We start from the raw sequence: 25,036 nt of genomic DNA, 5'->3' as shown, positions 1-25,036 counted from the left end.
TCATGTTTCACAAAACGATTACTTTCTACCATAACAAAAAACAAGCCAGGTGCAAATACAGTAAAAGACAAAGCAACGGCGGACAACGGTCCGCAGCCGAGTATGCATTAACGCCATCTGGGACGACTGGCGGTAAGCAAGGCTACACAGCCAAACGACGCACTGGAAGTTTTGAATACCCGCTCTTGTGACTTCGTGGCAGACGTCAGCAAAACACACGATTTGGCGGGAGAATCAAATTTTTAACCTAAAATGATGAATTTCTCAGTGAATATACGGCCCTGTTTGCTGCCGGGCAAGTGCTGGGGGCACTATAAAACAGAATCTTTCAAATAAAAGAAACTTGTATTTTTTGTATTTTGTCTGCACGGCCCCTTTAACCCAGAACATCGCCTCCTGTATTTTTTCAATGCCAAATGCATCAGCGACGAGCGGCCAACCAAGCCCTTTCCCTTTCCTCCCCAGTGCTTTAGTCACGTGACCGGTTAATCTTGGAGCAACGCAGGATGGAAAAGTGGCAGCGCAGGCCAAGGCCGCAGCCAGAGGGGGGGTTTGGGGGTTCAAACCCCTCCTGAAATCTTTTTCAGGCAGCGCGTAAGAAATCTTACTGTTGGTTTCAGCAAAACTACCCCTATCCAAAAACCAACCCCCTCCGAGAAAAATTTCTGGCTACGGTCCTGACGCAGGCAAAGACAAGCTCAGGCGCGGCGCAGAGTTTCCTAATTTTTTTTCTGGCCAGAGAGCTACTACTTCAACGGTCTCAAACATCAGTTCCCTTGGCAACCAGGCACAAGCCGCTCTAGAATTTAGTTACGTTCTGGGACACAACTAGGTATCCAGGTTAATATCGAGTACCCATCTTAAGGCATGTGGCAAACCAGGCGCCCACTCAATGCCATTGTGAAGCAGGCGATGCGTTTGGCATTGAAAGAATACAGGGGGTGATGCCCAGATACACTCCTCTTCCCCTCATCAATCAGCAGGCTCGCTAGTTACATTCCTGGCTGAATCGATGTGATAGACAGACAGACAGTCAAAACTTTTTGCGTTACTAAATTGTTTACGAACGGAAAAGGTAGCTCGCAGCGTCGTCCTACCCACCTGCTCATTTCATTTTAAAGAATAGTGACAATGCGAGAGGAGGAAAAGAAAGAGGGAAGTCCTTGCTGCCATGGAAGATGAGCTCAATGAACACTGGCCCAGGAACAGCACTGGCTGCCGACGCCATGGAACAACATCCAAAGCCCTAAGATACAATGAGCCGGAGATCTGGGCAGAGGAGCGGCTTCGTCGTATAACAGGTCGCAGATGGTCAGGGTTGGTCTAGGCAGGTCATACATAAGCTAGGGACAAGGGGCTGGAACAGGCCGACGCAATCCATGAATTTTGAGGCGATTGCTTAGGAGCCGAGACGCGATGAAACTGGGAGGCCAGGATGGGGATGATCTCGTACCTCAACCAAATGTTACGGGGAGGCAGGACAAACGAGGTCAACCATGGCTGAAGAATGAAGAGCAATCTACTTCCATTTACACTGTGACTGTCAGCGAGTATGCCCAGGCTGCGTGCACCCTTCGTTGTCATAGGCTGGAACCACAGAGTGATGTTTCTTTGGTCACTTCATTATTTTGTAACAATATACACAACAAAAATCGGTTATCTGTCTTTTAAATCAGTATGCTTCCTACAACAGTCAGAACTGCAGCTTGGCTTCATTTCCACTTTTACAGAAACATTTTTTGTATCTTTCTCTCTCTTCTCAACAGGAATATCAACAAACTTTGCCTCCGCCGCATCTCAGCAACATTTCAAAGCAATTTTGACTAGGGCGTGCACTGAATAAAAATTTCAATCCATTCAATGAGCACTCATAATTTCATTAACTGATCTGATAAGGCCTTGGTGTTCACAGAAGGACTAATCAGATTTCAAATTTGAAGTTTTTTGTTCTGCTATAGCGTTAACCACATAGAGCGATTTTGCAAATGATTTGGGTAGCGACGAACTACTTTCCGTCATAGACCAAATCGCTAACTGCTTTGCACAGGTCTGATTCGCCATAAAATTTCGCTCACCTCCTGGAAGCGGCCTCAGTGACTAGCCAAAAGGAGAGCCATAAGGGGTGCAACTTCCAGCTTATGGAGGGAATGAGGTGAAGGGGCGAGCGGCAGCACAGTACATCCTAGAAAAGTATGACCCTCTGCACATTGAATATGTCTATACCTCGTATTTGTGACAGATGCACACATAAAAAAAACCTTGTGGCCACGTGCACTTTTATAATCCTCTGTGCGCTGTTAGGCAATATTAGGATCGCAATTCGCCATCACTCAAGCGATCGCTCACATGTGGCTGCCTAAGTGAGCGGCTGGGACGGGCAATTGTGGATCCCTGCCGCATCACTCACAAAAATCACTCCATGTCATTACCGCTCATAAGGCCATCAGCACACAGGAGTTAAAATCACATACATTCTCACATTCTAAGGCAATATTGCGCATGTGTGTCCAGGTGGGCTAAACAGACCCTTGTGTGGCACAGACAGGGCAAGAAAGCATATTTAACTGGTGCTATTTCTTGAAGTAGTGAGGCCGGTGCTTCACTGTCACTACTCACCTAAAGTGAGTTCAACCGATTCATGGGTTAAAAACCTCAATTGTGAACAATGCATTATTCTGCAGGTTAATCAATCAATTGTCCACCTATAATTGTGACACTGGCAAATGAATAATGTCTTTATTAAAAGAAGGGATAGTCAAAGGCACTCTCCAAATGCACAACATACAGAGAAAAAAATGGCCACGTATCTGCTCCTCTCATTGCAAATGTCGACAACAGACGATAATCAATTGGCATGTCTTCCAACTAAATGCCTCCCTTCTCTTTCCCACTCACCTCTCATGCTGTTCCTCTCCCGTCTCGTTCGTCCAAAGATAACATGCTAGAGGTTTGCTCAAGTCAGCATAAATTTACCACGTTCCACTGCTCCAAGTCGGGTGCCCCGATGCCAGCACTGTAGTACGGCGGAGACAAGCGTGAATTGAGGCACCCTACGTGTATAGAACCACGTTACCCTACTGCATGGGCGTGCCAAGCCGACCGTGGAACCTATCTAGTAAAACCTTTTGTTGAGTTTGAATTTAATTTTTTAAATGCTGCCAAGAGCTACAGTAGCGCTGGCAACTGCAGGCGACGGTTTGCTGAAGTTGATGTAGTGGTTCATTTGGTATCGCAAAAACCAAGCATCCATGAATTTTTTAATAAAAGAACACTGCAAATATCACTTACGTATTGACTTTCTGCCTTATATTTGCGTGATGCATTCTTGTTCAACAATGTTGCCAAGTATGAGCATTGACACCGGACTTAGACGTTAACATTTTGCTATGGGTGTGTATGACTATTGCCCAGCTTCTGTTTCACTTTGGCCGGGTGGCTGAATCGAGTTGCAGACAGACAGACCAAAATTTCTGCGTTTAAGTAGCCCAAGGAAGACTTCCTTCATTAAAAGGAAAGTGGCCAATAGCATTTATGTACAGTAGGAGCAACCATGACTAACACTTCCAAGCGACTTCTTGAAAACTTAGCACTCGTACAAGCCATGCAGCATTCATCACTACCAGGTGCTGTGGTGAAAATAAAAAGGGAGGAACTTCATACAAGAGGAGTTGACTTTAGGGAGTGGTGCACACAGGTAGGAATGTAAAACCAATGATGCATTCACTAAACGATGGCCAATGAACCTACCTACAATGGGCCCAAACGAATGCGGGATAATGCTAGCCCGACGTTTCGGCAAAGCAAGATTAAGAGACAGAGGCAAGTTTGCAGCAATAATACACGATAAAACACATCCAATACAACAAAACTCACATCCGTACCATGAACAAATAAAAACTAAGTAGTATAACTGAACAATAAGCAACACAGGTCCGTTACTTTCCCCTCAAACGTTCCTCTACATAACAGGCGCAGCCTGTGGACATCAGTTTCAACTGCTGCATCCTCAGGTAGACATGTGGGGGGAAGGTGAGCTGTTTCAGTAGCAATTCCTTCCACACCATAAGCAACACACATAGTGAGCGCAGGATTTCTTCCACAGCAAACCATTTTTTGAGCTTTCCTGTGTGGCTAGTGAGGGCGCACCTCCTCCCCCACACCTGTTCGTTGGCTCCCTGCTTCCTCGCCACTCACACTGCTTGCCTCAACATTTCACTCCGCTTCACTTTGCTGCACCGATTTCTGAGTGACACTTGGCACGGCTGTAACTCAAGCTTGAACAGCTCAAATGTCAAAAATAACTACGGTAGATGTGCAACATAAAATATGGGCTTGAAACAATGAGAAATTTCTACACGGATAAGCACTTTCAGTATGTTGTAAAATCCAAATCTTTATTCGCTAGAGAAGATGAACCTAGCAAAAATCTCAACTCAGTCCTTATGTAGCTTCTTCAAGTTGCTTTTTTAAAGAAAAATTACTGAAATTCAAGAACTTTCTTGGTTCTCTAGAAATTCCAGGACTTCCAAGGACTTGAAAACAAGCTTTCAAATTCAAGGGTTCTCAAAGATCCACATGAACACTGTCTAAACGAGCACTCAAGGAAGCCATGTTGGTACATCACTTTCAACACTTAGATGGTGCAGGAGTTGAAGAGGTGGCACTTGAGTTGATGACGCTTCAAGCCAAGGCTGGTACAAAAGCACTTCTTGCACGCTGTGCACTGGAATTTCAGTTCTTGAGCGTGATATCTCCGGTGACTCTGCAGATACCTTATATGAGAGAACCCTTTTTGACAGACACCACACTTGTGTGGCATCTCTCCGCTGTGCACTGTCCTGTGGACAAGTAGTGCCTGATGTCGCACAAACTTTTTTGGACAGACATCACAAGCGTAAGGCACCCGCCGTGTGTGCACCCTTTCGTGGTGTCTCAGATTACTTAGGAAAGCGAAGCGCCTCTTACAAACACTGCATTCAAATGGCTTCTCACCGGTGTGAACTCTAGTATGGCGAGTCATGGAAGCCTTCATACTGAAACGCTTTTGACATATGTTGCATGAGTACGGTTTCTCCCCGCTGTGCGTCCTCTCATGCCTGGCCAGGTTACGAGTTGCCACAAATGCTTTGGGGCAGAAATTGCATGTATATGGCTTTTCACCAGTGTGTATTCTTTCGTGCATGGTCAGGGAAGATCTATGCCTGAAGTGCTTCTGGCAAAAGCTGCAGGAGTATGGTTCCTCACCAGTGTGCATCCGTACATGATCTCTGAGGTGGCTTTTTCGGAAGAAGCGTTTTTCACAGGCATTGCACGCATAGGGCTTGTCACCTTTGTGTGTTCTCTCATGAGCAGTTAGGTCATGTTTTGTACTGTAGTGCTTCTGGCAAACTGTGCACTTGTGGCCTTTCTGATCACTGTGAATTTTCTCATGAGTGGTTAAAGAAGATAAGCTTGTGAAGAGTTTTCGGCAAACGTTACAGGCATAGGGTTGCTCACCAGCGTGTGATCTCTTATGAACTCTCAGAGTGGTTCCGTCCCTGAAGCGTTTCGGACAAACATTGCATGCATATGGTGTCTCCCCAGTGTGTATCCTTTCATGACGAGTCAGGTAATACTTCTTAGCGAAGCATTTCTGACAGATGTTGCACACATGGGGCTTTTCACTGGAGTTGAGCTCCTGTGCTGCATGCACCCTTTTGTGATCGGTTAGGCCCCATCTAAAACGAAAACGTTTGTGACAAAGAGTGCAAGCAAATGGCTTCCCACCAATGTGCACATTCTCATGATGAACTAGGGTCACTTTTGTAGAGAAGCATCGCTGACAAAAGCGACAGGTGTAGACCTTCTGTCCAGTGTGCGTCCTCTCATGTTCATCAACAAGCTTCCTGTGGGAGAAACAAAACAAAGAACATTCAGAGTAAAACAGCATAGAGCTGAAAATGTAGACACTGGAAGGATCCATGCACTCACGAGCACTTTAAACAAACACGAAAGTACTTCCCATAAGATAATTTGCGGTTCCTAATTTGTGAAGCCCGTCAATAAAACTGTTCCCCATCACACAATTTAGGCACACTTCTACCAGGTTAAAACACCCAAGACTCACTTGCAGTGGTGCCACTGATGAACGGTGATTTGGAGCAATTTGGAGAACCTAAATACCAGTTTTGGAGCACGTTGGAGCAATTAAAAATCAACTGCTAGATGCATCCCAAGCATCTCAACAATAAAAATTGACCAGTATTGCCCAGCAACTGACGTGGAGGTCGCCTAACAGTGTCAGATCGGATGGAAGGCGCTTAAAGGTGCTTTTCACGCATTCGATCACACATGAACAGCACAGTTGAAGAGTAATGGTCTTCTTGTCCTTGCTAGGGAAACTTTTCGAAGGAGCCACTGAAAACGCTTCCCAGTTGGCAGGCTCGAACATGCAGGCTAGAAATAGCTTTCACAATCAGCTCTACCAATAGCCCAAAATAGCTACATAGCCAATGAAAAAAATTCACAGCATATCCACGGCGTGAATGATGATGAGTGGGCAAAGCTCCTGAGGGGAAATCATCGGTAAAACCGTGACTCTTCAGTGAAAGTTCGCCCACTACATCTGTGTCCGAACGTAACGTCTAGAAAGTCTCGCTTAAACCGCGCGTCGGCACCTTGGGGCTGAGCTCGCCTGATGCGTTTTGCAGACGCCTCACGAGCTCTCACTGCATCGGGGTCTGCCTGCCGATACGCGCGCTTTCTCGCCGCTTCCCGTTCTCTGACGTTTTGGAGATCCTCTTCGCGCCGCAGCCGTGCCGCTTCGCGTACGGCAGGGTCCTCGCGCCGTTGCCGTGACGCTTGGGCCTCTCGTTCTCGAACGCTCGGATCTTGGCGGCGGCGTCGCGCAGCCAGACGACACGCTTCGGCCTCCCGCTCTCGTACGGCAGGATCTTGGCGGCGGCGTCGCGCAGCTTCACGGAGCGATTCTGCCTCGCGGGCTCGCACATCTGCAGCCTTATCCATCGGGCGACTCCGAGCGCGCGCCAACAGCGAACGGATTTTATTACAACGCTCCCCGCCATCTAGTAAACAATCCAAGAACTAAACTAGAGGTAGCCACGCCATCTAGTAAACAATCCAAGAACTAAACTAGAGGTGGCTACATACATACGTCGAGGATGGACAGACCCACGCCTTAAGGAGCTTCGCCCCTAAAAAATTTTTCCCACTAACCACAAGTACCCCAATATGGCTATTTAGAGCCAAAGCTGGCATCCCTGCAATGGGATTTTTTCCACGTATTTCCAAAGAGCCGCTAGATGTCGCCACAAGCTTGAAACAAATAAATCCCCTGAGTATACTCGACCCAAGAGCAAAATTGCAGCAAAACATAATTTTCAAGGTACTAAGTTCCTTTCTGGTGCAGATAAAAGGCACCATGCAACACAATAACGATTACTGGTAGGCTTCGACAAACCTGCGAAGCGGAAAAACAATGTGTCTCTCTTGTCTCTTTTCCAGTTTATGAAGTACTGTTTAGGCAATCCGCTGTGTTTTACTTTTTCATTTTATGCAGGCCCTTGCTATCAGTCTTTGCGCGCATTTCCACCCTAGATTTTTTAATTAGAGAGACTGGCCGTCTTTCACAACCCGGTCGACTTGCGACAGTCCACTTAGCAAGCCCGGCAAGCGAAGCGGGAGCTTCCAGCCGAGCGCGTCTTGCATGCCGTGAAACGGCGCTCCTGGCTCTCAGAGCGGAGAGGGCCAACATTTAATAAACGCCACCTAAAACTATCTACTGTTTATAGTGGGAACCACTGGAAACCACGGCAAGCAGGAAAGTTTTCAACCGCGGTGCGCCAGTGCTGCAGACTGCTAGACGAGAACTGCATCGGCGGTACAGCAAAGGCACCAACCAAACTCGCTTCTCTGGCACACAAACTGCACAATAGGCCGCGGCAAATGCGACAACGGGTGCTATGGAATTTGAGTTCTCAAGCCGAATTAGTTATGCATGTCTAGAGACCGCTGTGAAGTAGTACTTGTAACAGGTCGCACGCGATTTGTGCGACACAAATTTTGGTGCACTTGGTTGCGAAATCGTGGCTTTTGTATCAGGATGGCGCAGGATGGCTCATTTTGCACAAATAAGCGCATTTGGTGCAGGGGTGGGAGCACTGCACTTGACGTCTCAGTGTGCACGCCTGATGTCTCAATGAATGTGCGCAAGCAACGCTGTGAAGAAACTTTAGCGGAAGTTTCAAAATGCAATGAAATCTCTTCCTGCAAACCAACCACCCCCCTTGAAACTGGTTTACAGAAAGGGAAGCTGTCAAAGTTAATTTTAACGGCGCAGCGGTTTAAGCTTGAGTGGCATCCACACCTGGCGTCGCTCAAAACTGGGCACAGTAAAGTGGGCAGCAAGAAAATGCTAGGCCAATAAGTCCGAGGGGAAAATGGCAAGGAGGCGACGAATAGGTGTGGGGAGTGCACGTAACAAGAAAACAAAAACACTTCCCATGGTCGCAAGTGAGCCAGGGTCTCCTGCGTTTGAAACTGGTGTCTGTCCAATTGTGCTAGCACTGCATTTGGGGACCTCAGGATTTCCTTTGGGTTTTATAGTTATAGCATGGCCGTTGTCTTTGGACTTTGCCTGATTTAAAGTGGGCTATGGCTTCGGACTTACGATTCCCGGTAACCGCATTTAAGGTAAAACAACTTTTGCAACCTTGCCGAATGCTCAAAAGTATTGTATCACATCACTTTACGTTGTCATGGCATGAAAGTATGCCGACTGGCCCAATGGGGCGCAGAAATGTAGGTCGAGTTCTGAATGACCTACTAGCACGTGCTGGTGTTTACCCGTATGGGAGAGAGAGAGAGAAAAGCTTTTATTAAAAATATGTACGCAGGCCTGTTTAGTCCTCACATTCCAGAGAACCTCTGGTGACGTCTTCAAGCCGCTGCCTGATGTACGCCGCCAGTTGCCTTTGCTCTTCGGTGGTGCTTGTTGCGGTCAGCCATCCTTTGTTGGGTGTGTTTGTAGTGTTGTGTATGGTTGTGCAGTTCCAGAGTATGTGATCTTGGTCGAGTATGACGTTACAGGTAGAGCAAGTAGGGGGTGGTGTGTCAGGATCTCCCCATATCTTGTGTAGTCTAGCTGGAGTGTCCAAGGTGTCCGTTTGAGCTTGTCTTATTAGGGTTGCTTGGCGTCTTGTGAGCGTGTCAGAGAGCTGTGGCAGTTCCCTCCTTCCCGTGGAGTAGTCCTTCAATTTAGGTACTGTTGGGACCATGAGCGTATGAGTTGGTTCGAAGTTGGCAGGAGCCCGGGCTGCGGCTTCTTGGGCCAGCTGATTAGCTTTTTCGTTGCCTGCCATTCCTTCGTGCTCAGGTATCCAGTACACTGTTACGGATCCCTTGATGCTGTTGTTGATGGCCGTAGCTATGGCTTGTGGCAGTTCCATGCTTAGAAGTTGGTGACAGGCGCTTTTTGAGTCAGTGTATATGTACGTGTGCTTCGTGGGGCTGGATGTGTGGTCAATGGCGGTGGCGATGGCGGTGAGTTCAGCCCAGATGGGTTTCATAAGGGGGATGCACTGCTGGTACTCCAATTTTCCTTTGAGGTCAGCATACGCTATGCTTGCTGCTGTGTCTGTTACTGCTGCATCTGTGTATACGTGGTTGTTGAATTGGTCCGCAGCTGCTCGTTTATCGAGGTATTTGGCTCGAATGCTCCGCTTATTGAGCAAAACGAGTAATATGTACGGTAAAAATACAGTAGCACTATGATTGTTCAGACTTGGAGGAATATTTCTGTACATGTCTCAAAGCGATATCTTCCCAATATTCTGATATGCATTACAGTAAAACTGCACTGAAGAGGAGGAGGAGCGGGAGGAGCAAAAAACTTTATTTCACAGTAAAATCGAGCTGGTTAGTGGGCGGGCTCCTCAGTCCAGGACAAGAGAGTAAGAATAATTTTCTTCAATTCATGTAACGTCATCCCAAGTAGACCAGGATTTGTTCTTTATGCCTGAAGGGGTTGGCCAACAGTAAAGAGTTGCTTGGGTATATTCATCGGTTTCCATTCTTGTTATACTGAAAACCGGCACGTATACTATTTATTGCGTTAGTTTGTGAGCATATCAAGTCTTCAATACCGTACGGTGGTTACAATAGAAATTCGGGTCACAAAAGCCTCCTTCAAGTACTGTGAACAAAGTTATCTGCGCCGTTTCGCGGGGTGTAGCACAAAACTCCCCATTGCATTTGCATTTGAATAAACAACACACACTGGGGATATGCACGTTCTAGCACGCAAAAGCCAATTTGTGAAGAAAGTAGTGTATGTCTTACAGCCTCAAGAAAATATCCACACGAACTTTGTGAGCATCCCAAACATCCCCAAACCTCCTAATACGGCGTTCGTGACACTGTAGAAAAATTAATGCGTTGGGCGCAGGAAAAACATTCATCTGATACAAGTCAACTACAATGAAAGGAATAGAACACAGCCGTTTTGTTTCTTGCTGTGCGATGCCCGTGTAGGGGCCCGCTGCTCGGTGCGTAGCATTGAACTGTTGAGTCTTCATAAGAGCACCTCAGAAATACTGTAGGGAAGCCTCCGCATTTCGAATACTTATCGACGAGCTATGAGCAAGCAGCGAACCTTGCAAACAAGCTAGAAAGGACGAGTTACACACGATTATCTGACCGATGCTTTGAAGAAATTCGGTCTCTCGCTCCTCGTGTGCTGCAAACGTGTGCGGGATACAGCTTGAAATTATTCAGATGTGTCAGAAGCTGGCAAAATACCTGAATTACTGGAAACGCGCTTTTTAATGCACTAGAGCATCAAAGTTCGCGGGTTCTAGCACAGGCACTGCTGCCCCTCACAAGCGGACAACAGCGGCGCGAGTCCCTAAGCCGACGTCTGAGCCAGGGGGCGCCACTCAAACATCTCACCGCCAATAGCTAGATTATTTGATGATGTGTTTTCGTGTTACCGACTTGGTCATTCTTCCTCCCGGCGACTTGGTTGTTGACGATCTCAAGTCGTACCTAGTTAAACTGCTGTCTTCAAGTCTCGAGCAATTTTGTTTCCCAAGAATTTGAACAACTGTGCCACTCAGCCGAGAGTATGACGTGAATGAGAAAGTCATCAGAGATCAGCGAAAACAGCAGGACGCCCTTTACACCTGTTCTGGGCCAAGCACCCGGAAGAAGATGCACTACAGGAGGAGCTGGGGCTTTACCAACTGCAAGTGTCGTGTGAAGACATTCAGGCAAAAGCCTGACAAAGTCCCAGCAAGATGGAATTGAACATTCCATATTCAAAGCAAGCCGAGGCTGGGTGTACGAGTTTATGCGGCGTAGAATACTCCACTTTGTAGTAGAATGATCATCTCCCAGCTGCTTGAGGAACAACAACTGGTGTGGTTCCAGCAAAAAGCGATTACAATCCGCTGCCAGAAGACTACATCCTTGACGACATGGGTAGTGCTCACCGATTGCCAATCAACTTCGGTATGCCAAGCCAGACCAGAGTAACAGTTCAAGGGGTGAAGAATATACCCTTGCTGATGACAGGAACACACATGGTTTATTACTTTTCATGCTGTGCTGTACAGCTGACGAATGGAGCTCAATCTGTGCATCGTGGTTTGCCAGAAGATGATCCCAAAGGACGAAGGCTTCCCCTCACGTGAAGAAAGTGATTTGTGCCAACGAGAAAGGTTTTATCAACGAGGAGATAGTAATGAGCGGTTTAAAGGAGTACTGACACCAAATTTTTACTTCATGTTTTTATTGGTTAAATTGAGGCCTAGTGGCCTTACAACCACAAAACAGTGGTTAAAGCATGTGAGCGCACGATATATGACGAGATATAATGCAGTGAAAACGGCCGTCTCCGGCTGCCACCATTTCCTGCCTGGAGGGCACAGGCGGCCAAAAAGCATGGGTCGACATCACAACAGGGCCAGCGCCATCATGTGGGTAGGCGAAAACCTGTGACGCTCTACCAGCACTTCTTCGTCTGCTGCAGTCGTGGACGTGGTTTGCATGCAAAAAGTTGCGAAGCAAGTCGAGCGATGTGGAAGATTTTTCGCCGCTTGAAGATTTTCCAGACATGGCGGCACTCACAGAAGGATACCACTGTAAGTTCGACCCGCTGGCAAGCAGCAATTGAGATGACAGCAACGGAAGCGACACCAACACAAGCGGCAGCCCTGAGGAAAACAGGGCCGTACTCATCGGAAACGTGGAGTGGTAAGCTGCCTTGAAAAACATTTTACGAGCTTTATGTCAGCGCTTTGTAGGTGCTGCGATGGTGATAGCATATGAATTCCTAATTATTTGTCCAATTGTAACGGCATCACTGCAGTTGCAAGCGCTACCCGGCTCAACGTTTTTACAACGCTGTACTGTGCTGTACTGCATTATATGATAGGAATGCAGGTGATTAGCCCAAGCGATGTGTCAAAAATCCATACGTGTGACAAACAATAGGTGTACGAACCTCTCGCTTACGACGCTTGGGCGTCGCTGCTGCGCTCTCAGCCACAGGTGCATCGGGAAGAATGGTTGGCAGCGACCCAGAAAAGATCGAGGCGCAATTTTTCGAAAGCTTAAACCTTGCTGGTATTCCGGGTTCTCACTGTAGCACTCGGTTGAAAAATGGAGCGAACACAGTTCGCTGCTCTTCTTCACAACCCACTCTGGGCGACCGTTGCGGAGCACAAATTTGGCCCATTGATTATGCAGCACCTCGTCCCGAAAAAAAGAAAAAAAACAGAAACTCCAGTTCCCGTTTTTCATAGACAGTTCTTAACTGCAAAGTACCGCATCATGTACTGCTCACAGCACTGCTCACGGAACGAAATAGAAGGCTCGGAACTTGCTTCATGCGACTGCTTTGTGATCCACCCATTGTTGTAATGCGACGTCCCAGTTTTGGGAATCACTCAGTGACGTCACCAGCTCTCGATATCACGAGATGTCGATTTCGGTGCAAGTCGGAAGAGAGGTCTCGTGGGGGGTACTTGTACCATCAAATTAAGATACGTTCCACTCGACACACGCTGCTCATACTTTACGCAAAACGGCGTGGTAGGTAACGGAAGCGAACGGTACAATAATATCAGCCACAAATATTGTTGTCAGCACTCCTTTAAGACTAAAGCGATCTGGAACTGGCTTAATAGAATGCTTTGTTGGACTAGCTTGAAGGCTCCCAGAATGGTGATCCCGAACTTACTCAGGGGTCCAGTTTGCCCTGGGGTAATGAAACCATTCAGGAAGCAGGCATGGCCTTGCCATTGTCATTCCTGGTGGCATGACGTTGCAGCTGCAGCCATTGGATGTGGCTCCGAACAAACCTTTTTAAGAACCGCATTGCTTCCCTTTACAAGGAATGCTCCGTGAAAAATGATACCACAGAGATCAACAAGGCTCCCTTTAGTGGTGTGGCTACATGGATAAAGGAAGTGTGGGAGGACCTGCCGACAGATATCCGAACAGGCTACAAGAAGAGCTGTATTTCCAATGCACTTGATGGCACCAATGATGACATTCTCTGGCGCGTTGAAGACATCGACGGAGCAACGGACGATGATGACTGATTGCGAAGCCTGGATGACGAGGCCACCTGCAGCATGGAGTGACGAGTTTGCCGAGCTTGTAAATCATAATGGTGTGGCTCGTTCGAAGTTTCCTTCGTTCTCCTAAATGCAGGGTTTTGCCTGTAATAGATTGTTCTTTCTTTTCCAGCCAGTTGGCCTATATTCATGCTCAACCTATTTTCAAAGAATACGATAACTACTCCAATGAAACTGCTGCTTAACAGCACCTCTGCCCACTTCACTGGCCCAATCATCAATGGCACGTTTCCACTTCAGACGAAGCTTCTCTTCCTGCGTGAGTCCTTGTTTTACCATGCAGCCTTCCCGGAATTCGGGTTTCAAAAATGGAACCTGGACCTCCCGACTGTCAGCAGCAGCAGAGAGGCTATTGAACGTCACTCACTTGATGTGGTGAGAGTAGGGACAATGGGGGCAGCAGTGGCTCTGCTGAGGCTGCCCCCAGTGCTCCAGTCGCCAGTGGTCGTCTGCTGCGCTCTGCGAAATGAAGAACTTTCCGCACCTGTCGCACGAGGCACCGTGTCTGAGAAATGCAGCCGTGATCTCTGCAACAGGCAAAAAAGGAAAGCATAGCCATTTAACCTCCATATGGACACACAGTGAGCTAGGTTCAAGGTAACTTCAGCGAAGATCCTGGAATGTAGCAAACACTACACTAATTCATTCCACATAAGTCTGAGGACATAGTGCACCCTGTGTACGGCTAACGAACCAGTAGTCAGAAGACTGATGGAAGCAGACAGTGGATGGTGATGGCACCAAAAAAGCGAAACACAGTTAAAAATGCACTTACACTGAACCCCAGCATGACAAATTTTGGCATACAGTCGAACACGGATAAATAGAATTATTGTCTATATCGAACTCATAAATTATCCCCTTGAAAATTCTGTGTAAAAGTATAGGAATTCGTACGTTTATATTGAACGGTATTTTTCCCGACATTGGGTATATCAAACGCAGCGCGAGCTGGAAGGTGCTCTTCAGCGATCGTTGCACCCCTGATTTCCGCTGTCGCTTAGCGACGACATCGCGCCTTCGCCGAAACCCGACAGGGACAGAGGGCCAAACGCTCGGAAAAATGTGACAGTGCGAGGTAGGGATGCCCCGACTGCGCGCCGACTGCACACATTCTCCGAATTGAGGAACAGCTCATTTTTTATCGGCTGCGTACAATCCCCGGCTTGCTGAAAAGATTTTTTTTTTACTCTCTCTCTGGGTCTGTCTTCCCCCCACGTCGCCTCGAAAAAGGGACGAGCAGGAACAAAGGCGCTTGCGGGCTCCTCCTCCTTTTGCATTTTGCTGTTGTTGCTGCTGTTTCACGAGTTGTCCTGCACCTTTCGAAGATCGCTGTATCTCTCGGAGGCGACCATCATGAGCGCTTTGTTGGAGTCCATTCAGAGAGCCGTGGAATCGTTACCATCAAAGTTCTTGTGTTACGTGCGCATTGTTCTTCTTTGGCGTGCATGTTGTGCATGGTGTGCAAAGGCGCAGCGGACTATAGGAATTTTCTAGTTGTGCAGGCGTCATGTGCGCGTCTCATGACGTGTGTGATTGGGTGGTGGTGAACCGACGCAGAAGCAATGGCCGCTGCAACCGCAGCCAGCGTGAAGAAGCGCAAGAAGCTGGACTTTGCGACAAAGCTGAAAGCCATTCAGCGGGTAAAAGTGGGAGGGAAAAGACAATGGCAGACGACTTCGAGATTCCGTGGAGCACTTTGAGTACCTTGTTAAAAAACAAGGCCGACATAAAGGCAAAAGCGGCGGAGCAACGAATGTCCGGAGTTTTTCGTGTGTGCGCTCCTGCCCACGAGAAAGTTTAGAAGGCTCTCTGTGCGTGGTTTTTAGGGATCCGGGCCAGGAACATTCCAGTGGATGGCTCCATGCTAATGGCTAAGGCCAGACGGTTTGCCGCGGAACTCGGGGAAAACTTTTACAACAACACTGGGTGGCTGCAAAGGTTCAAAAACTGCCATAACATAGTTGCCAAAACCATTTCTGGCGAAAGCGAAGTCGTCAGCAGCCAAGATATGCAGAAGTGGATTTCAAAAGAATGGCCAGAAATCTCCGCGAAGTTTTCTCCTGTGGAAATTTTCAACGCTGATGAGACCGGGCTGTTTTGGCAAATGCTGCCTAGCAAGACACTCGACGTCCGGGGCAGCACATGTCACGGAGGCAAGTTGAGCAAAGTGCGCGTGAGCGTTCTGCTCGCCGCTAACATGGATGGCTCTCGAAAGCTCCAGCCCTTCGTGATTGGCAAAGCAAGGTCACCCCGCTGCTTCAAAAACTGTAAGCAGCTCCCCGTCCTCTACGCCTCCAATAAGGGGGCATTGATGACGCGCCAGTTGTTTACGGAATGGCTGCAAGCGTGGGACGCCGAACCGGTCAAGTCAGGGCGTCACGCTTGCCTTTTCGTGGATAACTGTTCAGCCCTGCGAGCTCGAAAACATCGAGCTCAAATTTCTGCCCCCGAACACAACATCCAGGCTGCAGCCGCCCGGCCAGGGCATTATTAAGTCATTCAAGGTTGGGTACAGGAGGTGACTCCTCGATAGGCTTTTGATGAACCTCCACGTGGACACCGAGCTTAAAGGGAAGGTGAAGAGGTTTTAGAATTAAAGGAAAAGTTGACTAGCAGCAAGTACACATTGAATAGTTCCCGTGTACGAAATATTTTCGCAATACATGCAATAGAAGCGGCGCAATGCGCAAACAAAAGTGGCCCGATGCCCCGCCCTTATCTCGCCACGCGATGCCGGAAGACCGAAAAGAGCAGGCGAAAACCGGCTGGAAAACGTCACACCTGGACTTCCGGTCGGATCAGCTGCCTCTGCCATGCTCTCTTCGCTGTGTTTCCTGTAGAGGCTCGCCACAGGAAGAATGATACTTGTTGTTATTGTAGTTGATAGCCCTTATTTGTACAATTTTCGTGCTCAAAAAGTATGCACGAACGCCAAACGAGGCACACGTTACCATGCCGTGTTCCTAAGCAGGATAATACCACGCTGGGATGTTTTATAACATACGGAAGCGACAACCGAGGTGGCTGTGCTTGATGACAGAGAATATACTACACTAAAACATAGATACTTTGTAAAATACTCCAATGCGTTTTTCCTAATTTTCTTTCTTTCTTTTCTTCTCTTTTTTTTGGATGTGACAGACATGAATGTGCCCATTAGATGCTAGATTTAGGAAGGATGGTGAATACGGCTGTACTTTGGCAGGGGATGTCTCGCTCCTTTCCAGAAACAAAGTCAGGAAATAACTGTTTCATTAAACGTTTTCGTTTTCTTTCCAGTGTTCAAAAACCCAATTTTTGGCGAAAATAAATCAAGGGGCCAATCCTGATAGAAGTTCTCTCCCGCCTAATAGGTAAACAGTATTCCTACAAAGTAAAATAACCAAGACCACCACATTACTTATTTTGCAAGTATACATGCCCCAATAAGGTAATATTTGTCTGGAATTAAAAACACCGCTCCGAACCACCACCGTACCAGAATTTGTGTTTGACTGCGGGGGCCAATTCTTTGCCCAAGATTCCGTGTGCCTGCATATTATAACCTGGCAAGCGCTCGTTGCTGCTGAACCTCCACTGTACTCCACAATAGTCGTTAATATTATAACGATGATACTAAAAAAAGTAGGAGCGGAGAGTAAATATACGGCCTTTGTCCGACTAGCGCGGTAAATGCTTAAATCTAGAAATGCTGAAACAGGCCAACAATTCATTATCACAAACGTTTGGTGATTGTTACCAAAAGTAACGTAACTACAACGCAACTGCCTTGTCTGACTGGTCTGTTGATTATAACAAGGTGGCCGTAATATTGTAGCAGAATGCGCAACGCACACGCGAAAATCAAGCCCTACTAGAGCCGATAATGCTGCGAAGGCACCAGTATGCTAGTGTTTTCAGAATAAATGCAAGTCACGCAGTAAGACGCCACTCATTGAAGTGCAGCTAGCGATCGCGGAGGCGCAGTAGCACCGCTGCCCAAATGGTGCGCGAGTGTGGGTGTGTATATGAGGATGAGCAAGGGGGGGGTGGGGGGGCGACAACGAACGAAGGATTTTCGGAAGCAGAGTCCTCTTGTTTGTTCATGCGTGTACCGGCAACATATGTCTCACATATACGTTTACAGCGCATGAACGCTATTTTTTCGCGCAGTGCACGTACGGGCTTTTCGCTAGTAGATTCTTTAAAACGCCGCTTAATCTTGGGCATAAATGGTTCCGTATATAGTAACAAATAGCTCAGGCAGTACCTAATATTAACATAAGGAAGACAAACCACCTATGCTGGTTGCCTAATTCAGAAATATTCTAATGGAACCCTCTAGCCGACGCCACATTCACTGCTTTGGGGGCGACGCTCGCATGCTGAATGGCAAAAACAACACCGTGAAACTGCTCGGGTTGCATGATCGGCTCTTTGCTACCAACGCTGAGCCCGTCATCTTCAGTAAGTGTGCACCAAGTATCGCTCAAAACTTGTCCAGCCCAACTTCATTCTAAGGTGCTCTTGCTAGAAGCATCCTTACAATGCATCCTGCCAGCGCCCGTGGCCAAAATGGTCTCTCAGTCGGGAACCCACGTCAACAACCGGTGGGCCTTGGCAGCACCCCGCCATTCTGCGCGAGCACTTCCAATCAGTGCGGGACTGCGGGAGGAGTTAGAAGCAGCCACGTCACCAGCTAATGCCTCCAGGCTCGCTCTCTTTTCCATGGGAAGCATTGTGTGCGGCAGAGGCCAGGCCGACAACTGCGGATTATGCACTTGCAAGGGCAGCATTGGTAACTTCAGCAAGCACTCTTCACTGCAACACGGCAGTGCTCCATAGCGCCTCAAACGGCCATCCTTGCATGAACGCCGCAGGCAATTGCAGATGCAAGGACGAACCATACAAGCAAGTCATCAACAGACAGGATGCCTGCAGAGCCACCTCGCATAACCTTCGCTGAAGCACTGCCCATGATCGAATATCAGTCAGACTTTGCCTCAAATCACAGAGTGACACATGTCATGCTTCACGTGAACGAGACACGCACCAACGATGCAGCTGCTGTGTAAACGACAAGGACAACAAAGTGAATCATCTGTTCAATGCTGCCTACAGTGTTGCACCGTGGTCAGAAAAACGCAGTGCCTAAACTCAAAGACCGCCAGCTGGTTGTACACACTCTTCAATTGAACCCTTTTGCTCTCGCAAACAAGACTGCTCAGGCTACAAGTTCACTTATCAACTTACATCACACCGTAGATCCTCTGTCCAGCCCGAGACCTCTCTAAACGCGCGGGACGCGACAGTGGAAGAACTTTCTTTTCCCCAAAACAAAACGTCTGCAACAACCACTAAGGAATCATCTGAGCAATCTAGAGGACACAAGAAAACGTACGAATGCAACGAGATCTCGTGTGTCTCACGGAAGGACACTGTTGAGCAGCTGAGAGGACTTGACAAGGTGGAAAGGTTGCATGACTAATGATGAAGGGAGTGAACAACACAGCACCAATGTCAATTTAGTCAAGTCCCCAGACAGCACCACAAAGTCTGACCCAGAAACATTAAAAACATTACGGTTGCACAATGTGAAAATGGAAATTCTATTCCATCATCGTGCCTCATACTCATCGACGACAACTGCACATCACCTGAGTTCAACTGCAACGCAGCAAGAAGGTTACCACAAAAGTGCCAAAATAAGCACCTCTAGGAGCGCAAAAGGAAAGAAAGAAAAAGAGGAATCTAAGTATGACTCAAGCAGACGAAGTGCTATTCCACTCCAGCAAGAGAGCCAAGGTAAACCTTGCACAAGATTGCATGTTGGACTTCAGAGGCTGTTGTCACACAAAGGCATCACCAAGATACCTGAAGGAGGGTCGTCCATCAAGGAGAGTGTCTCGAGATGAAAAAACATTCACTTTCAGAACAGCCCTTGTCTTCAAAGAGGCACTCCAAAAATGAAGAGCAACTCCAGCCGCGAGACAAGGCAATCAACGAATCTTCCCCAAGTGCGTAACAAACCGTGGAAAGAGCTACTCAAAAAGGTCTTCAAGCTTCATCCACACAAACTGGTCGCAGACTGAGTCGGGCAAGAAAGCAGCTATAGGACTGGCCTAGGCACAGTGGGAGGTCTGGACGCTACAATTTCTGCTGATGAAGGAAGAAGTAGTAGCAGGTCAGACCAGCGGCCTCCTGCCTTTCTTTTCACCTTCCATCCTTTTCTTTACATTTGTTGAGGGAATGCTGACAAGCAGCCCCGAAGGCAATGTGCCGTTCATGCAGAGGAAAGTGCAATGATCCACGCAGTCTGATAGTATGTGGGAAGAAAACAGCAGATACAAGTTTGTTATGGTGGAAAACTAAAAGAGCGCCACAAGCACCACTTCTCGCTGCCCAAAATACAAAAAAGTGAAGTAGCGACACACAGATGGTCTCAAGAAAAAGCATTCACTACGGCCCAGTACGCAACACAAAAATCCCCTCAAAGGCTGGGCAAGGCATCCTGCACCACTTTTTTTGGGGCAGATGCTTGACAGTGGGGACTTGGATACCGGTGCAAGATGCAGAATAAAAGGGTTAACCACATAGAGGAGCTCTGGCGAGTGACACAACAAGAAAAAACTGAATGGGTGCAGTTACCCAGTAGTGTAGGAGACAGCCACACGATAATGCCAATATGCTGCCACCAAACCCCTCCGCCACTGTCGTCGGTTGCACCCTTCTGGCTAGTTACACCAAGTGATGTGAAAACATGAGTAATGGTCCCCACATGTGCCATCTTACCAATGTTAGTCACCTACTCTGCCCTGTATCTCTCATCAAACTCCCACTCGTATTTCTCTTTAGTTTTGCCATGGCGCTGCCTCTGGCAGTGGCGGCTCTTGATCAACTACTTCCCTGCATGTTTTCCCGCCAATATTTCACTCGCCCCGCACTAACACCCACTGGTGACCAGTTAAAGTGACACCGAAATCAAAATACAGGCTGCTCTAGACCCAAAAATTAGCTCACCGAGAACATGAATATGAATATACCACACTCTTACGCATAGCTTTTTTTAAAATAAGGTAGGAAATAGCAAAAATGCAAAGACAGGTGCAGCCACCACTGGATATATCGTGTAACGTCTTCATTGGCTGCCGCGGGATTGCACTAGCAGTCCATACTTGTGGCACCAGTACGGCTTTCCGGGGAAGCGTGTGAGCTACGCACGAGCAGTTGGTTCAACACCAACATTTGTACGGCCTCAAAAGGGCAGAATGTTTTTCTTCAACAAAGCGTCAATACAGATTGTGTGTTTCATGAAGGGATATCTTTCGCCGTGGTCCAGAGCTGCAAACATGGGAGTTCAGGATAGCACGACTGATTTGACCAAAACTGACCAAACTGCTTGCAGTGATGTGATTGACCCAGGCCACTTTGGAGCAGCCTTTGGAAGAGCTAAAATTATGTTTTGTAGCAAGTCAGCATTCTTCTAGAGCAGGCGTACACATATTGGATAGGGTGACGGCAAGTGATGACCATTTGCACAAAGAACAAAAATGTTTGTTTTATAGTCACCGATGTAAGCGAACCACAGCATCAAGTCTGTAAAATGCTTTGGGGTGAGAATATTCTGTTGGCCAGTGATTTAACAATAATACGCAGGTCCATGGCCACCTGAATGTAATATTCAGCAGGTTATGACAGCATGCAGTGAGCACAAGACAAGGGGTGGGATGAACCAAAGTGACGCGCACGATTAATCTTTGCAGATGGCAAATGACCGTGCGGTGTACAACATCAGTTTTGTGCAAACGATCCTCTGCCCCGATAGCAGCACGGTTTGAAGTCGAAGCCATACGTGCACTCGCACGTAGGCAACGAAATTCCACGCAGCCTCAACACGGCGCTCTAATAATACACAACGTTGAAGTTCGCCAGCAGCTCATCACTATCGCAACCCGAGGTGGCAGAACTGATGCAGAACGCCCGCGGTCACCGTCGTAACATACTACGCGCAATTTAGGCGGCCGAACACACGCAGCATTGCAATCATACCTTGCACACCACCATAAGTACTCTCCAGAAGTTGTTTGGGTGGCCCTTATCACAATTGCAAACCAAGCACCTATGCACAAAGCCTGTGGTGACTTAGTTTGATAACAGCGCTAAGACAGGACACAGAGAAGGCGACACGAGACTGTCTTAGCGCTGTTATCAAACTAAGTATGTACCAACAAGCCCGAATTAACACAGTTTTTCAGTTCCTGTGGTGACCACTGCAACCGTAGACAAAAACCACAAGAAGCGCAGAAACGAAACCAGACCACAACAGCCATCTTTAACCATGACATCATATGCAGCAAAAAAAGAAGTTGCTTTCTTTGTTTTTTTTTATTTCTAGGTAGCGCATGTGTAATATGGCTCATCCACCATTCCAGAAGAACGTCAAGTGAGCGTCACTAGCGCCTCCTAATGAGCAAGGCAGCTCTCGCGGCGCGCCTGCAAGCAACCACGACAGTTCGCGAATGGTTCAGTTTCGGCATTCAACCTAGCCTACGCCACCGGGCACGGTGTGACCCTACAATGGATGCCTGCACACTGCAGCAATCTTGGCAACGAGAAAGCGGGTGAGGCAGCTCACACAGGGCTACAGCTGCGGAACGTAAGGAAAACTTTATGACAAAGCACGAGGACGCAGCGCCTGCGAGAAGCTTGGTTTGAGGAACAAAACCGCCTCTGGTCTTTCCCTGAAACTCGGCACCCTTTTTCTTGCACCATATGACTCTGGACTCAGAATGAGGCTACCAGAGCAGATTCCATGTAGTCTTCAAACTCTGTACCATCGGTTGCGTCTCAAAGCAGCACTCACAAACTCCTACCCCCACCGTATTGGTCTAACCGCAAATCCCTATAGTGAATACTGTGCATTGCCGGAAACAGATAAGAGTGTCCGGCATACAGGCAGGAAAGAAATCACCTCGCACAAAAAGTGCCTCCACTGCGGATCTATATCTTTAAAAGCTCTCCTTGGACTCTGGCCCTCTGCATCATCGCAGCGACAAGAGTTGGTTGCCTTATTTATCTACACAAAATCTACATCACAGGGACAATCTAGAACTTCATATGCTCACCTGTGAGATCAGGTGGACTTTTACATCACCCACGCAAGGCGTTATGTTCATTTTTTCCCCCTCCCCCTTCCGCCCTGCTCCCTTTAGGGCCTTATCCCGTTCTCCCCCTTCCCGCAGAGTAGCATGTAAGGGGGAACATGCCGGCAAACCTCTCTCCTTTCTTCCAATAAATAGCTCTCTCTACTTTCTGCATCCATTCCGGCAACACAATGGCCTCAGCTTCTTTTACTTTCTTTCTCACTGCCCCGGTAACGACTTATGCCAACTTATGAGCGTGTGGCAACGGTGCAAATTTAGGCACGGCCGAACAACGCCCAAGCCATGCCGGGCGGTCGTTCCGCGGCAACACTTTCGTGGAGATCACAGAGGATATACCGCACCTGAAAATGCGCCGTCTGTTTGACATCCCTCGCTGCAGCTGGATAGTATGCTGCACTGCGTGCCTGCAAGAGAAGGTTGAAGAGAATTCTTAGCAACATGATGCGGTGTAGAAAACTACAAGGCACCGGTCCCGCGCTGTACCTATCTGAGCGGTAGACACGTTTACTTGCGTCTCTCGGCTGCAGCAGGCTACGGCCACGCGCGAGTCGGTGGAGCAGCTCGCGTCTTGTGTAGCTGTCACAGCGACCCCAGCGTTCGCCGGCGACGTTCCCGCTGTGTTCGTCGGCATGTGCGCCGCTAGTGATGCCGACGGACGAACGGTTGCTCTGCAGGTCGTGAAGGTGCAAGCTTGCCGAGCGAGAACGAAGCCGACATCGAGCACTTATTTCCGCGCACTTCCATCCACCGACTTCGTGTTGGACACTTCCACAGAAGCGCGATTTCCGCAAGCAAGAACTTTCGGCCGCAAATCACGCACAAGCACGACACAAAGGTCCGCATATGCGCTCACAGGACGGTGCAGAAAGAAATTAAAAGAAGGCAGTACTTACTACGGAATGAGAACTCTATATATCCTAGTTCTCCCTACACAAACACTGCAAACACCTCTCGCAAGCCCACATCCGCGTGCGTGCACAGACTCGCAACACAGAACAGTGCTCGCAATGCTCGCACGCTCGCAACGTCGCAACGTCCCAAGACCTTGCCAAGTCCATAGATCCACAGATAGTGGCCGAAGCGGCACCACCAAGTTTTTAGCCAGAATTTCAGAAATCCACCAGGAGCGCTGCAGTCGAATATTCGGAAAGTCAATAAAATGTCATCCCAGCCAGAAGTCGCGTCAGGACAGAATTAAAAAAAATTGCGTTTAGGGACTGAATTTATATTCAAACTACTAAGATAGGCTAGATAACGCACGCCGTCACCCAATTAAAAAAAAACTATATTATCATCATCATCGTTTGAGTATTCGACAGCAGCGCCCACTGGGCTGAACTTGAGTAAAATGTGAGGCTAACCAACCTTACTAGAGGCTAACATGGAAAGTTGTCCCGTTGTCCCCGAGACCTGACGTTCAGGAACGGTAGACGAGCACTACTGCGCATGCGCCAACTAGACATCAAAAAACAAAGAAAGCAACTTTTTTTTTTGCCGGATGTGACGTCAGGGTTTAAGAAAAATGGCAGCTGTTGCGCGGTCATCTCGCTGCGATCTTCTCGTCGTGATTTTTGCCTGCCGTTGCAGCGGTGCATAGGTGTTCGGCTTGCGATTGTAATAAGGGCACTCTCAAAGAACTTCTGGAGAGCACTCACGGTGGTGTGCAGCGTGTGATTGAGACGCTGAGTGTGTGCGACTGCCTAATTTTCGCGTAGTACGTTGCGACGGTGACCACGGGCGCTCTGCATCAGTTCTGCCGCCTCGATTTACGACAGTGATGAGTGCGTTCCCCTCGAACTTCTGCACTGTGTTTTATTAGAGCGCCGTGTTGAGGCCGCTGGGCGTTTCGCCGCCTACGTGCCGTGGCGAGAGGCAGCAACGCCGGTCAGACGAGGGCACCGGGATGGCGCATGACCACTCCCATCGTAACCAAGCTAGCCACTGCAAACGTAGACCACTTCTACGTAGACCACAGGGCTGTGTTTTTGTCCCAGTACAACGGAGTTAACCTGTGCGAAGGTATAATTGTGTGTTCGGAGTCGTGAGGCAGGCAGGTAATGTTCACCATTGCGAAGGTGTAGTAACTACCATAATCTGTCTGCTAATCACTTTGTTGGTCTGAAACCTTAAGCCAGCTGATAATAGGACATGCAGCCCGGTGGGAGGTGGGGCTGCGCATAGGACAAAGGTTTTTTTTTTGTTGTTACCAGCTGTAGGAACCAAGCCTTAATAATACACATCCAAGCCTCA

General features: G+C 48.1%; 1 protein-coding gene across 1 annotated transcript; it reads right to left on the bottom strand.

The window, feature by feature from the left end:
• Positions 1-2,721: 2,721 nt before the first annotated feature.
• Positions 2,722-23,828, bottom strand: LOC144138809 (uncharacterized). The gene is made up of 4 exons (XM_077671285.1): positions 23,270-23,828; positions 23,128-23,190; positions 14,008-14,167; positions 2,722-5,885 (listed from the first exon to the last, which is right to left on the bottom strand). The coding sequence occupies exons 1-4, from the start codon at positions 23,415-23,417 to the stop codon at positions 4,634-4,636; spliced, it is 1,623 nt and encodes a 540-aa protein (XP_077527411.1). The 5' UTR covers positions 23,418-23,828; the 3' UTR covers positions 2,722-4,633.
• Positions 23,829-25,036: the final 1,208 nt, after the last annotated feature.

This window comes from Haemaphysalis longicornis, unplaced genomic scaffold (assembly GCF_048455015.1).
Source record: "Haemaphysalis longicornis isolate Haplotype H1 unplaced genomic scaffold, Haemaphysalis longicornis Haplotype H1 scaffold_5, whole genome shotgun sequence".
In the NCBI taxonomy this organism is placed as follows: Eukaryota; Metazoa; Arthropoda; class Arachnida; order Ixodida; family Ixodidae; genus Haemaphysalis; species Haemaphysalis longicornis.
Note: the sequence above shows the minus strand (reverse complement) of the source record. Positions and strands in the feature narration are given on the sequence as shown.

What these genes read in the sequence shown, in the direction of transcription:
- LOC144138809 (XM_077671285.1), bottom strand. Translation starts at nt 23,417, where the DNA reads ATGCCGACGAACACAGCGGGAACGTCGCCGGCGAACGCTGGGGTCGCT. An exon ending in CGTGTCTACCGCTCAGATAG is followed by an intron (nt 23,191 to 23,269) that starts GTACAGCGCGGG and finishes CTTCTCTTGCAG; the next exon opens with GCACGCAGTGCAGCATACTA. An exon ending in AACAGACGGCGCATTTTCAG is followed by an intron (nt 14,168 to 23,127) that starts GTGCGGTATATC and finishes TGCCTGTTGCAG; the next exon opens with AGATCACGGCTGCATTTCTC.